The 15,122-nt window shown below is 52.8% G+C and overlaps 2 protein-coding genes across 2 annotated transcripts; both read right to left on the minus strand.

The window, feature by feature from the left end:
• Positions 1-288: 288 nt before the first annotated feature.
• SERTAD1 (SERTA domain containing 1) lies at positions 289-3,184 on the minus strand. The gene is made up of 2 exons (XM_047712343.1): positions 3,034-3,184; positions 289-1,353 (listed from the first exon to the last, which is right to left on the minus strand). Exon 2 carries the CDS (start codon positions 1,351-1,353, stop codon positions 640-642), a length of 714 nt encoding a protein of 237 aa, XP_047568299.1. The 5' UTR covers positions 3,034-3,184; the 3' UTR covers positions 289-639.
• Positions 3,185-9,691: 6,507 nt separating this feature from the next.
• Positions 9,692-14,092, minus strand: SERTAD3 (SERTA domain containing 3). Its single transcript, XM_047710560.1, has 2 exons — positions 13,859-14,092; positions 9,692-10,950 (listed from the first exon to the last, which is right to left on the minus strand). The coding sequence occupies exon 2, from the start codon at positions 10,942-10,944 to the stop codon at positions 10,348-10,350; it is 597 nt and encodes a 198-aa protein (XP_047566516.1). The 5' UTR covers positions 10,945-10,950; positions 13,859-14,092; the 3' UTR covers positions 9,692-10,347.
• Positions 14,093-15,122: the final 1,030 nt, after the last annotated feature.

Below are 15,122 nucleotides of genomic sequence, written 5' to 3' on the forward strand. Positions count from 1 at the left end.
ACCTGGCCGAGTACTTCTGGGGAGTTTTCTCCAGTTACCAGAGCTAATCCATCTGCTTCTCAGACGGATATAAAGCAGTGAAGTTCATGGTCTGAAACCCACGTCCTCAAGGGATGACCTCTTGGAGCTTCAGGTTTCTGGGCTGTCAAGTGGGGATAGTAATCATGCCCATCTTGTTCGGGGGATGGCAAGGGTTAGCACTGTGCCAGGTGCCCAGTTCCCTGCTCACTAAATGCTGGAAGTTACTATGTCGCCCTTAGCCCAGATACAAAGCACACAGACTTGAAATTTCCCAGGACTGGTTTTAATTTCCACAGAATGGTGTGGTCTCTTCCCACATCAGGGAAAAGACTCCCAGGCTCCAGCCCCTGGGGTTTCAGTCCAGCACAGGGCCTGGTCCAAATCATCTTCCAGCCACCAGGCCCTGTCCTCCCACCCCCACGGCCAATCCCAGCCTCCCCCAGCCTCCCCTCATGAGTCCTAGACAAGAGGATAGAGGTGGAGTTGCTCAGGACTGGATTCTTCTCTCCAAAGCCTCTCTCTCTCTGTTCTAGGGAAGCCAGCTATGTCTTTCAGAGGAGAGCTGGTCTGGCCACCAGGCTCAGTTGGGACACCAGACTACCATCCCTGCTGTGGGCATCAGCGCCCCGGACCCGGTGGCCGCTCCAGGGCCTGCGTGCCCACCAACACGTCCAGGAGGTAGTCCAACTCGGCCTCATCCAGTTCCAGAGCCTCCTCCTTGCCAGGTCCATCCTCAGGGCCAGGTTTGAGGGCCTCGGAGGCTGGTGCCCAAAGTTCACTGTCATACATAGAGGTGTCAATGTCCTCAAACAGGCCCTCGAGCTCATCGTCCAGCAGACAGCCAGTGGCCGGGCCCAGCAGGTCCAAGGCACCCAGGCTGGGTGGGGAACCCCCGGCGGGGCGGCCTGGGGGCCCCTCGTCCACCAAGGGCTGGGGGGCCTGGCTCAGGCCCTCGATATGGCTGAGGTCCTCCAGCAGGCTGGCCATGGAGGCTGAGAGGGCGGCATCGGAGCTGGCCAGCAGGCTGTCAGCCACACAAGGGGCCGCAGAGGGGCTGGGCACAGGTGGCAGGGTCGCCTCGGGGGCCATGGATGCCTGGACGCGCCTCAGCGTGTTCACTACCAGAACCAGGTGCCGCAGGTCCGGCTCGCTCTGCCGTAGGCTGTGGTGGAGCTTGAGCACCGAAAGGTCAAAGAGGGAACTGGAGGTGGCGGGTGGGGGGGCCTGGGCCGCAGCAGGGAGGCTGGGATCCAGCCACCAGGTGTCCACTGCCAGGGTTTCCTTCTCCTGCTCCTCCTCCCGCTTGCGCTTCAGACCTTTGCTCAGCATCATCTGCAGGGAGGGAGGAGTCAGTCATTCGTTATAGAAAGTCAACGTGAAGTTCAAACCCAGGCTCTGATAACTGATGTGCAGGTGTGATCTTGGGCAGGCCATTTAATTTCCTGAGCCTCTGCTTTCTTAGGGAAACTTTAAGATACGAATGATAATAGTTATCTACTTCAAAGAGTTGTTTTATGGAATCAATGTGGTAATATACAAAAATAACTTACAACAGTGCCTAATACATTGTAACTCTTCTGATTAACAAGTACCCTGAATAGCTAGTATATTTCTTTAGCGAACCAGGTGAAGCACCCAATATTCAGGAAATTTTTTTTAACCCCGGGAAAGCAGCTGTTTCACATAGTTTGACATTTATTGAGTGTCTACCACCCATCAGACAAATAAAGACAGGAAATGTACAGATGGTGCTAGGAAGATACTAACAGGTTCTCTAGAGAGTGGTCTGGGAAGGCTCCTGGGAGGAGGTGATATTTGAGCTGAGCCCTCAAGCAGGAGTCAGCCAAGGAAGAACCAAGGGGAAAGCATTCAGGTAAGAAAGAACAACAACAAAGGCAAAGAAAGACTTGGAGGCTGGATGAATTTGAACTTAAAATAAAAATAAAATAAAATAAAATAAAAAGCTCCAGTGTTGTCAGCGCACAGAGTGACGCAGGATGGGACGGGGTTTGGAGAACAAGCAGAGGCAGAGTTTGGACTGCACTGGGTCATTGAAGGATTTTGATCAGGGAATACGGTGGCGTTGTGAACTGGTAAGGTTTCCAGAAGATCCCCCTAAGCTGCTTTGAGGAAGATGATGCAGGAAGGAAGGGAAACCGGAGAAGAACGTGGTCCCGAGCTCCATTCAGAGGCTACTGCACCCTGGGGCGGGTGATGATGGTGGCTTGAAGAAGGTGGTTGGCAGTGGACTTGGAAGAAAGTTGGTTGATTCAGGATTTATTTGGGAGGCAGAGTAGACAGAGCTTGCTGGGAAATCCTGACGGGCACCGAGGGTCACTGAGAGAACTTTTAAAAACCCACACCCCGGGGTAGGGGCCCCTGGGGTTCCGGACCCCGGGCCCAACTTGCTAAAAAGCAAGTTTGGTAGCTTGCAGGGTCCAGTCCCCGAGCCCTTGGCCAACAGGACATTAAGACTGACCCCCTCACACTACTCAAAAGGGTTCTTGCCTCCTTCCCCGAAGACCCGGGAGTCCAGGACCGCAGGAATTCAGCCCCCACCCGGACTCCTCCCCCTGGTCCCGGCGCCCCCTAGCGGCGCCAGGACGGCTTTCCCCGGGGATTCCGGCCCCTCCGACCCCGGGAACATCGACACTGCCCCCACGTCCTGCCTGTCATTCCTGCCTGCCTCCCAGGGTCGTGCGGGCCGGGATCCCCGGAGGGCTCTTCTGCCCTCTCGGCCCGTGCTCGCTTCCGGCAGGCAGTGGAGGCGGCTCCTCCCGAAGCGGCGGGGGCGGGTGAGTCACGCAGCCGGAGCCAGAGAGCCGGCGCCTCCGCCCCCTTCCCGGGCTGCGGCGTGATTCACCCAGCCCGGCCGGGCGGCACTTAGGAGCCCGCGCATCTTGATGCCAGGCAGCCCCGGTGCTCACCGGCGGACCCGGGGATCGAACCTCCCAAACGACCCCGCCGCGGGTCTCCCTTCTCTCCTCAGGCCCCTTTACTTCATTTACATACCTAGCTGACCCGCTGCCAATCAGAACGAAGAGGGATCCACGCGCAACCAATCAGGAAGCGGCGACGGCAGCATCGCTCGCTCGCTCTCCTTCAGCAACCGACGCCTGGGTCGGGAGACGCAGTTCTGACTCCGGCGCACGACTCGGGGCTCCTGACTCCCCTTAACTACCGCCCACTCCTGTAGTGGCCCCGCCTTCCACCCGGGGATTGGCCTGGGACGGTGATGGGCGGAGCCTGTAAAAGGAAGGCTCGAAGGGAGAGGAGGTTTCAGGGCGCATGCCCAGCGACTGCGTGAGGGTACCCGGCCAGGTGGGTTGGCTTTTTTTTTTTTGCCGCGGGACAGTTGGGCGGCGGGCAAGGGGCCCGGTGTTTCTTGCTTCTCGAGGTGCGGGTCCGCACACCTGCCCACACACTTGGCAAAACCCAGCAACTGAGCTCCTTGCAGACCTAACCCTAACAGGGGTCTGCACTCTAAGCCGGGTAGGCATGGGTTCACATTCTGACCGCTCACTGGGTGTGCTATCTTGGAAAAATGCTTGGACCCCTCTGAGCCATACAGACTCTGTTAAATGGGCATCTTCTTGCCTATGTTTTGAGAGTTAGAAAATTTAAAAGAAGGTTGTGTCTATAAGAGCCCTGTAGCACACTGAGCAAATAGAGGCCGGGCAGCTGGACTCAATGGCGGTTACAGGAGGGGGAGGAGGAGCGGGCGGAGTTAGGAGTGGAGCCACGGGAGTCACATCCCGGGCTCCATTCCCTAAGTAGCTCTGCGACTTTGGACAAGTGTTTTAATCCCCTAGAGTCTCCGGTTCCTCATCTTTTTAAAATGAGATTATTTTGAGGATTAAAAAGAATAATCGCACAGGGGCGCCAGACTGGCCCAGTCGGAGGAGCATGGGACCCTTGATCTCCGAGTTCTGAGTTCAAGCCTGCGTTTGGTGTAGAGATTACTTAAAAATAAGATCTAAAAGAAAAAAGAAAAAATAATAATTGGGGGCGCCTGGGTGGCTTAGTCGGTTCAGCGTCTGCCTTCGGCTCAGGTCATGATCCCAGGGTTCTGGGATGGAGCCCTCCATTGGGCTCCCTGCTCAGCTGGAAGCCTGCTTGTCTCTCCCTCTGCCGGCCGCTCCCCCTGCTTGTGCGCAGGCGCTCTCTCTCTCTCAGATAAATAAAATCTTAAAAACAAGAATAATTGCACAAAATGCTCAGAATGGTGCACAACATGTTCTTTTGTTGGTAGTAATAGCTGTTGTGGTTATGGCACAGGCAATTAGGTGGGGGGGACGCACAGAGTGGGATATAGGTAGACAGGAATTTATCACTTGTCTGATAAACTGACAATGGGACTTAGCTTCTCCAAGTAGCTCATTTGCTAACTTCTGGAGTTGTGGGAAGAACTGTCGGGAGTAAAGCTCCTGGCCAAAGTAAGCTCCAGAAAATTCTAACTATATTAGTTGATTCAGGCAGCAGTTATCAATGGATGTTCATTCAAACCTTAGGGTAAAAGGTTAACAGGATCTCGGCAGGCTCCAAGGCATTCCCCCACAGGTTGCTTGCTAACTGCCAAGAGACAAGTAGCCTTTTATGATGGGGAGATGTGCTGCTCACCATCTTAACCATGTAAGGAAACCCTGCACCCACAATCATGGGACACCCCGACACTGGGTACCACCCCATGTGATGCGTTAGGAAGTATACAACATTCCCTTTGGGGTCTCCCTGTTAAATTTCATAGGCTGAATCTCGTGAAGCCTCCAGACCTGAGCTTCAGTTTCCAGAAAACAGAGAGGAACAAATTAAACGTGAACACAGACAAATACAGAATGTGGGACATCTACAAGTACAACTGGGCTGTTCCACCAAAAATTCATTTTGAGAAAACAGAAAAAGGGATTGGTGGGTTTAGTAATGGGGAAATTTCTGGAATGAAAGTTACTATATAATTTCTTTATTACGACTAAATAAGCACATGAACTCTCAATGAATCCTGATTTGGGGAAGAGGAGACAGCTACAAAAGATATTTGTGGCACGGGGCGGGAGGAGGGGGTGAGGCCTGGGTGACTCAGTGAAGAGGGAGCTCCATCCCAGGACCCCAGGATCATGACCTGAGCAGAAGGCAGACACTCAACTGACTGAGCCACCCAGGCACCCCTGCCCCTATCTTTTCTATATGCTTAATTAAAAAAAATTTTTTAATTAATAAAAAGAGGGTAAAATGCTAATTAAAACCAAGCCCCTCCCAGGCAAATTCACATAATTTCCCCCATAACCTATCCTTATGGCCTAGGAAAAAAAGTGGCTTGCTCCAGATCACATGCTGGAGATTCATAGGAACCTCAAGAATTTGATCAAAATGTGTTTATTGAGCACCTACTATATCATGGACGACGTTGTAGACACTAGGGGTACAGCGCTGGATAAGTCTCACACAGTGGTCTCTCTTTTCATGGATCAGGGGAGGGGGTAAACAGAGAAAAGAAGTATGACAACAAAAACATTCATGGATCGAACACCTCTGCGCCAGATAGGGCAGTAATTATATAAAAATCCCTGATGGGGGGGTGGACAATACACTTTATATAATAAATAATTTCGTATTTTAGAAGGTGACAAGTGAAAAGTAAAAGAATAAAGCAGAGCGAAAGGAGAGAAATGAAAGGGCGTGCGGTAGACTGGGCGGGTGCTGATACTGGTAGAAAGTTCCCAGAGTAGACCTGATGAAATGAGAGAAGTAGTAAAGCTCTGGTAGAAGAATGCTCCAGCCACAGGGAAGGGCCAATGCAAAGGCCTCCAGGACGGAGTCTGCGGGGCAGCGAGGCCAGTGTAGCTGGACTGTATGTTGCGGAGGGGGCGGTCGGAGAAGCTTTCGGGCCGTTTAGAGAACGTTATGTTTTATTCCGAGTGGTTTGAGACCCTGGAAAATGAATAAACGAAGAAGATAATGTCGACCTCTCTTCGGTGCCTTGAAGAAAACAAAATAGGACGGGATAATACGGAGGCCTGTGCCAGGGTGGTCCAGGAGAGCGTCCCTGAGGAGGTGACCCTGGAGCTGAGACCAGAAAGTGCAGAAGGAGCCAGGAATTCAAAGGGCTGGGGGGGAAGGGAGAGGGAGAGAGGTCAAGCTTTGGGAAATGAAACCAGAAGCAAGCCTTTGGGGCCAGCAGGCCTGGGGAGGAGCCTCCGCCCGCAGGGGATTGGGGTGGGGGAGGGAAGCGCCCCGCCCCCAGCAGGCCGCCCCAGCCTGCCGCCCCACCCGGCCTCTGGGGAGGGAGCAGGCGCCGGGCAGGCTCCCGCCACCGCCGTCGCCTCCGGCGTATTCCACCGCCCGGCTAGCTCCGGGTGGGGGTGCAGTCGGGCAGGTGGGAGGGGCCTGCCTCGCCGGCCACGCCCCACGACGGCCGCGCCCCATCCACACCACCACCTCCCAGCACCCCCACCCCTGCAGGCCCGAAGAGAGCAGTTTGGGGAAGGTGGACTCTGTCCTCAGGCCCGGTTCGTCTGCGGGCCAGCCTTTTTACACTTCTCTCATCAGTTCTTTAACCGGGCAGGATCTGGGCCTCTGTTAGCCTGTTTATCTGGAAAGTGGGGGTATTCCTTATACTGTCCTCATTGTGGTACTAGCAAGCTACAGGATTCCTTTTCACTCGGATTTCTGTAAGGCAAAGAGGGCCTAGTAAAAGGTGAGTCAGGGCTCATCTCTCCTCTGCTCAGCAGCCTTCCATGGCTTCCATCAAATTCGGTAAAGCTCACTCATTCCCGTGGGACACCCATCTTGTTCACCTCATCTCGTAAGATGCTCTCTGTTCTTGTACACTCTGCTCCAGGTACACTGACCTCTTCAGGGTTCTGCAAACATTCCACTCATGTTCTGACCTCAGGGCCTTTGCACTAGCTGTTACCTCTACCAGGATGGATCCCCCTCCTCAGCCCCCCCCCCAACTGATAATGACTCACTTCTCACCTCCTTCAGGTCTTAACTCAAATGTCACCTTGTCAGTGAGGCCTTCTCTGGCCATCCCATTGAAGTAACAATGCCCCACCACTTAACTGCTTTCTTTTTCTCTACAGCATTTATCACCTCCTGATGGACAGCACATTTTACTTATTTTTGTGTATATTTCAGCCTTCCCCAAATGCATTGCTGTGTGACAGCAGGAGCTATTTTATTCCCATGACTGGAGGAGCACCAGGCCCACAATAGGCAGCCAATAAATGTAAGCAATTATTGGAATCCTTAGGGTACATTGGGTCCTCCTTTTCACGGGTTACACAATCGCTGGGTGAGGTGGGTACTCCTGGAGGCCTGAGGTTGGGACATGCTGGTGTGTTCAAAGAACTGGAGAGTGGTAGTGTGAGGAAGATGAATTCAGAGAGGTAAGAGGGAGGGTGGGAGTTCATTTTTTCAATAGGAAAACAAAAAGTTTGTTTTTGAGTGCACACCTGCACTGAGCATAGTTCTGTGTACTGGGACATACAGCTGGGGTAAGACCAACAAAACCCCTCCCTCTCCCAGTGCTAATAGACCTGAAGCCTAACCATAAATAGGTAATAAATAACTTGAGATAGAATAGGTGCTACTAAGAAAATCAAATAGAGGGTGGTGGGGGGATGGTGCACCTGGAGATCTGAGAAGGGGACATTTGGATCAGTGAAGCTGTAGGAGAAATGTCCTCTGGGCCATTGACAAGAGCAAAGGCCCTGGGGTATATGAGCTTGAGGTCAAATGAGACCTGTGTGACTTGAGGTGAGGAATAGTGGAAGATTAAACTGCAAAGTTAGGAGCAAGATTGCCGGGTCTTACAGAAGTTTGGGTTTTATTCTGGGTGTGAGGTCACTGAGAGTTTTAAGTAGGGGTAAGACCTGATCCAGTGGGCATCCATATTGAGATGTGAAACATGTGCCTTGAGGTTCTCATGACCATCTCCTCTCTCTTGATTGGCACCCATTGGTCAGCTACCTCACTTTCACGTGTGTGTGTGTGTGTGTGTGTGTGTGTGTATTTTATTTTTTGCTTTTAGATGCAAAGCCCCTCTTAGGGAGAGAATCTTGGCTTTAGGTCAGAAAGCACAGGCAAAATTCCCCTCCTTTCCTGGCCTGTGGACTCCACCCTGATGTGGTTCCTCTTTGCAAACCTTCCAGAAAAGTCCCTAATGCTGTGTAAACTCACCTGGTGAGCTTTCAAATGTCTTTGCAGGCCTAGCCAGGGCAGCAGTACTTCACATTCCATCTTCCTGGACCTCCCCTCTTCTCTCTACTCACCAGCCTGGGCTTGTACCTCCCAAATAAATCCTTAGTACTTTAACTTCAGCCTGGTCAACAGTTTTCTAGATCTTTTTTTAAAATGTTTTTTCAGGGGCACCCGGGTGGCTCAGTGGGTTAAGGCCTCTGCTTTTGGCTTGGGTCGTGGTCCCAGGGTCCTGGGATCGAGCCCCACATCGGGCTCTCTGCTCAGCAGGGAGCCTGCTTCCTCCTCCTCTCTCTCTGCCTGCCTCGCTGCCTACTTGTGATCTCCATCTGTCAAATAAATAAATAAAATCTTTAAAAAAAAAAAGTGTTTTCAAAAAGATTTTTTTTTTTTTTTTTTTGAGAGAAGAGTGAGAGCACACAGCAGAAGGAAGGGTAGGAGGGGGAAGTAGGCTCCCTGCTGAGCAGGGAGCACCTCAGCTTGGTCCCAGGACCCCAAGATCATGAACTGAGCTGCAGGCAGACACCTAACCAGTTGAGCCACCCAGGCGCCCCTAGAAAGATCTACACTTAATGCTATTTTGGGGCATCTTCCTTACCCTTTGGGCCTCAGCAATACATTGCATACAATGAAAGGGGTGACTTTTTAAGCGCTAAGAGTGACCTATCCTTTTGGTAATTCATGGTACTGTTTCTCCTCCTGTATGCATCCATGTGGCTGGCAATCTAAGTTTACCAAGTAGCAAAGACACAAATAGTTAAGAACCAGTGGCTGGGGCGCCTGGGTGGCTCAGTGGGTTGAACCTCTGCCTTTGGCTCAGGTCATGATCTCAGGGTCCTGGGATCGAGTCCCACATCAGGCTCTCTGCTCAGTGGGGAGCCTGCTTCCCTCTCTCTCTCTGCCTGCCTCTCTGCCTACTTGTGATGTGTGTGTCAAATAAATAAAATCTTAAAAAAAAAAAAAAAAAGAACCAGTGGCTGGAGGCCAAACTTAGTTTTGGGTCCTTGCTCCCTGGTTCTTGCTTTTTTAAAAAAATATTATATTTGTTTATGTATCTGAGAGAGATTGAGAAACAGCATGAGAGGGGAGAGGGTCAGAGGGAGAAGCAGGCTCCCAGCTGAGTAGAACTCGATCCTAGGACCCCAGGTTCATGACCTGAAGACAGTTGCTTAACCAACTGAGGTACTCAGGTGCCCCATGGTCGTTGCTTTTCTTGCAGTGTGACCGGGAGCAAGTGATTCATCCCCTCTGAACTTGAGGTTCCTCCTATGTAAAGCCTGTTAACAAAATTCTATATAACCATTAAGATTAAATGACTTAATTCAAACAAAGTAGATAGAATAGTACTCTTAAGTACTCAGTAGTTATTACATTTAATAATATGCCACCCCCGCTTTGGCAGGTAAGGGGTGCAGGTGCCTGGGGTCCCTCCCACTGACCCGCTGAGGTTTAGAAACTTCAGGCAACACCAGCCCTTCCAAAATACTTTTATTAAAAAAACAACAACAACAAAAAAGTCATTACAAACAAGCAAAAAACAAACAAAACCCACCACAAAACCCGCCTTTCTTTTAAATAACGGGGCATGGAGCGGTTTGGTTTCCACCCTATTGCACGTGGTCCGGCCTGGTTATGAATCAGGAGACTGCTGGGATGGGGTCTTGCCAAAGAGGTGGGGTTCAACCTTGGAGGAGGAGGCCGGCCCTTCCTGCTCCCTTGAGGTGCAAGAAGCAAAGTCTGAGTTCCCATAGTAACCAGGCAGCACATCCCTGTCATCCTCTGACAGGCCCAGATTTATCTTCCCTGAGGCCCCAGTGGTCACAAGGGGAGTAGGAACTGGAGGGAAAGGCAGAAGCAATGTGGGAAGCGGGAAATCAGACTCCCAGAAACAGAGTCATGTTAAGGCATTTGGAACAGATAAATTAATTCAGGAAGACCCACCTTCACAGAAGGCTGCGATAACCAGACCCACACACACATGCAAGATGGTTTGTGGAACCCTGAAATGGGAGGAGAGGAGGCCACAGTCACGGCTTAGAGACCCCACCAAAACACACATACACACACACAGTGGCATCCAGGGATCCAGCCCACCGAGGCTGAGATGAGGAAAGAGCCCCCAAAGTTTTAGGATCCCAGAATGATTTCCATAATGTGATCTAGTTCATTCCACTCCCAGGACCCTGGGGCACAGAAGAGGTTGTGAGGAGGCTCTGGGGGGGCCAGGGCAGGCTCCTTCTCCACAGCTGATGTGTCAATGTCCAGAAAGAAGTCATCCAGACCAGAGTCCCCCAGGTACCGGGAGCTCAGAGCTTCTAAGAAGACTGGATCGGGCTGGGGCAGCACTTCATTCTGGGGACCTGGGGGAGCCACTGGATTCTGAGGGGGCTCCGTCTCGTCCATGGACGTCTCCAGTTCCCTGAGAATAGAACCGATGGTGGCTGACAGGGAGAAGTCCTCCTCGCCCAGGAATAGGGGCTCAGGGGGCAGGGTGGGTGCTGGAGCCAGGCAAAGGGCAGCCTGGAGCTGCTGGAGGGTATTGTGTATGAGGACATGCCTGCGTAGGCTCGGGGCTCGGGGGCCCAGGCTTCGCTGGACTTTGTCTAAGGAGATTCGAAGCAGGGCTTGCTGGTAGCTCCGCAGGCCTGCTGAACTCCAGTCCCACTTCTCAACCTCCTCTTCCTCCTCCAAATCCGAGTGTTTCCTCTTCAAACCTCCTACCATGGTGCCCTGAAGAGAGAAGAGGAACAAGTCAGACATAGCAGGGCTAGTCCAAATCCCAAATCTATAAAATGGACATAGGAGGAATCCCACAGGGCTGCGGAGGAGAAAACTAGATCTGGACAGACACATAGCTGGGTTTGCATTCCACTTACTTGCCTGTGTGGCCTGGAATAGTCAATTTGTCTCCTTGAGACACAATACTAATTTCTTCAAAAGTGTTACATATAACAGGTGTGGAGTATGGGGACCTGGCCTTGAGGCAGGAAACTTGGTTTAAATTCTACCTTTGGGGGCGCCTGGGTGGCTCAGTGGGTTAAGCCGCTGCCTTCGGCTCAGGTCATGATCCCAGGTCCTGGGTTCGAGCCCCACATCGGGCTTTCTGCTCGGCAGGGAGCCTGCTTCCTCCTCTCTCTCTGCCTGCCTCTCTGCCTACTTGTGATTTCTCTCTGTCAAATAAATAAATAAAATCTTTAAAAAAAAAAATAAATTCTACCTTTGACACTGCTCAGCTGTTTGATCCTTGTAAGTTATGTGATACCGCCTCTCGTTTTTTTTTTTTTTAATAATTTTTTTATTTTTTCAGCATAACAATATTATTTTTGCACCACACCCAGTGCTCCATGCAATCCGTGCCCTCTACAATACCCACCACCTGGTGCCCCCAACCTCCCACCCCCCACCCCTTCAAAATTCTCAGATCGTTTTTCAGAGTCCATAGTCTCTCATGGTTCACCTCTCCTTCCAATTTCCCTCAACTCCCTTCTCCTCTCCATCTCCCCTTGTCCTCCATGCTATTTGTTATGCTCCACAAATAAGTGAAACCATATGATAATTGACTCTCTCTGCTTGACTTATTTCACTCAGCATAATCTCTTCCAGTCCCGTCCATGTTGCTACAAAACTTGGGTATTCATCCTTTCTTTTTTCTTTTCTTTTTTTTTTTTTTTACAGCTTTATAAACATATATTTTTATCCCCAGGGGTACAGGTCTGCGAATCGCCAGGTTTACACACTTCACAACACTCACCATAGCACATACCCTCCCCAATATCCATAACCCCACCCGCCTCTCGGTTTTTTTTATCAGGTCTCAGTTTCCCCATCTGTAAAATGAGGACTGTAAAATTTCTCACCATATGCTCAAGGAGATCCCACCTGTAAAATATGCATGGGGCCCACCTACAGTTAACCTTAACAAACAAGAATTTAATTGCCATTTATTCATTCAATTTTTTTTTTAAAGATTTTATTTATTTATTTGACAGACAGAGATCACAAGTAGGCAGAGAGGCAGGCAGAGAGAGAGAGAGGAGGAAGCAGGCTCCCTGCAGAGCAGAGAGCCCGATATGGGGCTCGATCCCAGGACCCCGGGATCATGACCTGAGCCGAAGGCAGAGGCTTTAACCCACTGAGCCACCCAGGCGCACCAATTCATTCAATATTTTTATCTATTGACGGCCTATTATATTCAAGCCACTTGGAGCCCCGTTAAGACACCTATTTGTTGAGACTCTTCTTTCACAGGAAGTGTATCTTCTTTTTAAAGATTGTATTTATTTATTTTCGAGAGAGAGCGCGCAAGTGGAAGGGAAGGGCAAAGGGAGTGGGAGAAGCAGACCCCCCCACCGAGTGCGGAGCTGTAAGCGAGGTCCATCCCAGGACCCCGGGATCGTGACCCTAGCAGAAGGTAACCGCTTAAGCGACTAAGCCTCCCAGGCATCCCGGGGAGTATATTTCTTTCCATGTCCTCTTCCTAACCCACTGGAAGCACACCCAAAAGCTGGGAAGGAGCCTCCCTCCTTCCCTCTTCTACTCCTTCGGCCTCCCCCAAAGCGCACCCCACAAGAAAATTTGCTAAAACTCAACTCCTGCCAGGCTCCGCCCCCTCCATGGAACTCCAGTCAGAATCCAGCCAGGCAACAATTTAGCCCAGAGGCTTCTGGGAAATGTGGGCCAAGAGCTGCCTGGCACGCTCGCTAACGTTGAGCGTGCACTACAATCCCCAGAGGGCTCTGCACGCCGGAGGGAGCACCCTCCCCCGCCCTCCCCTAGGGCATGCGCACAGGACCCGGGGCAGGTGGGGGAAGGGAACCCGGACGTCCAGCTGCCGGGCGCCTGCCGAGCCCCGCCCTCTGCTGCCTCTAGGGCGGCGGGTCTGAGCTCCACGCCTGGAACTCCCCTCCCCCACCCCAGACTCCGGCCCTACAACTGCTTTCTCCTGGTCCTTCGGACCCCAAGAAGGCCCCAGATTCTTCCCTCAAACTGCTCTCGGGTCCACAGACCCAGGCCCCAACACATCGCTCAAAAACTACAAATGCGCTCCGATCTACTCCATTCGGGAGCCTAATTTTGATACCCTCAGCCGTCAACTTTCTCCTATTCTCCCATCTTTCAAACGCCTTTCGACTTCACCCCCCAACTCTCCCTCTGACTCCAAGACCTGAACATGGGATTCTCCCCAGCACCTCCTCTCCTCCACTGCGTTTCTCTCACCAATATTCCTTGCACGTAGTTCTCTCGCTTTTCCAAATGCCCAGAATCCCAGCCCCAACCCCTCACACCTTTTCCAGAACACTGGAGCCCCGAATTCAACCCGCACGGGAGACGCGAATTGTCCCAATCTTCAGATTTCCTGCCCCAAAAGTTCCTTCCTTGGTTCTCTCGCTTCTCCAAACACCCCATGTCCCAGCTTCAAACTCCGTCCACTTGAAGATCCTGCCCTACCAACTTCGTCTTCAGTCCGGGATCTCGAATTCAGCCTCCAGTCCCCAAACCCCACCAACCCCATCAGTCACCCTTATCTGCACCCCCTACCCACGCCCAGACCCCGCCTCCACAACTCTCGGGGGGCGCGCCTCCACTTCCCCTAACCCAGGGCAAATCTCAAGCCGGGTGGCTTCACTCTCTCTCTCACCTTAGCTGCCAGGTTCGCAGTGACCAAGTCCTGGAACGTCCGCAGCTTTACGACCCACCAGCGCCGAGTAGGAGACTCACTCACCTCCCCAGGGCCTCTCGGTTTGGCCTCCGGCCCACCCAGCTCCGCCCCGGGGCCGAATCGCGAGCCGCGATTGGCTGGAGTCCTGCCCGCCGCGGGGCAAGGATTGGCTGGGTGGAGCCACCGGCTTGTAGCCAGGAGACGCCCGACCCGCCCTCCCTTTCCTTACTCCCCGGACCTTTTAAAGGATTCCGACTCGCCCGGGGGCGGGGCCACGTCTCGAGGGTGGAGCGTGGCGAGGACGTCAGAACCGTTTCCTTCAACTCAGCCACTGTCCTCGCTCCAAAATCGTCAGCATTGCTCTCTGCGATACTTTTATACCAGGTGAGGACGCCCGTCGGCCCAGGGGTAGCGGGGGCGGGGCGAGGCTGCTTGGCACGCCCCTCCCCACCCCGCTTTCCGGGCCGGTGGGGCTGAGCCCCGGCGGAGGCCGCGCCCCCGGCGTTCCGAGGGCGGACGCTGCGGGGCGAAGGATGACGCCGCTGAAGACCAGCCAATGGTTCGGCGCGGCCTACGTTGCCTGGGCGATCGCAGCCGGCTTCCTGTCTTCCTGCCCGGCCCCCCAGCTCCGGCCCGCTCTGTACCCCGCGGCCCCTTTCTTAATCCTCAGGATTTCTCTGCAAGTCCTGGGTGGTCTCTCCAGCACCCCTCCTCCCGGAGCCCCGTCCTTCCTCTCAGGCAGGATGCCACCTCCACTGCTGGGAACTCATTCCTTGCTCGCTACTGCCCCGGGGACAAAGTCCCAGCTCCTCCCCTTTTGCCACAAAGCCCTTTACCGTCTGGCCTGATGCACACTCCTCCTGGCTCCCCAGGATCCGGCCACAGTGATTGAATTTCAGTTTTCACAAAATGACTTTACGTGCCTGCCGCCGCCATAAACGCTGAGATTTTTGTTTTCTTCCTGCCTAATCCCCAGTCTTTTATGTACCATAGCAATACTCAAAAATGACGGTAGACGGCCTCTGGATCTTTAAACTTGTTTCCCCATCCTGAAAATGCACCCTCCGTTCTTCCTTGACGCTCCAGAATGGGTGAAGTACCACTATGGGCTGCCTTAGTGTCCTGGGCTTCCCCTGTCCTGGCCCTGACCCCTCTGCCCATGCCTCCCATTCCTGGCCCTGTGTGCACTCGCGGTTGGGACTGCGGGCCCCCCCCCGGAGGGCAGGTACCAACCGGGACTTGG

The sequence above is a fragment of the Lutra lutra genome, chromosome 17 (genome assembly GCF_902655055.1).
Source record: "Lutra lutra chromosome 17, mLutLut1.2, whole genome shotgun sequence".
In the NCBI taxonomy this organism is placed as follows: Eukaryota; Metazoa; Chordata; class Mammalia; order Carnivora; family Mustelidae; genus Lutra; species Lutra lutra.

Coding starts and splice junctions, on each gene's coding strand:
- SERTAD1 (XM_047712343.1), bottom strand. CDS start 1,353: ATGATGCTGAGCAAAGGTCTGAAGCGCAAGCGGGAGGAGGAGCAGGAG.
- SERTAD3 (XM_047710560.1), bottom strand. CDS start 10,944: ATGGTAGGAGGTTTGAAGAGGAAACACTCGGATTTGGAGGAGGAAGAG.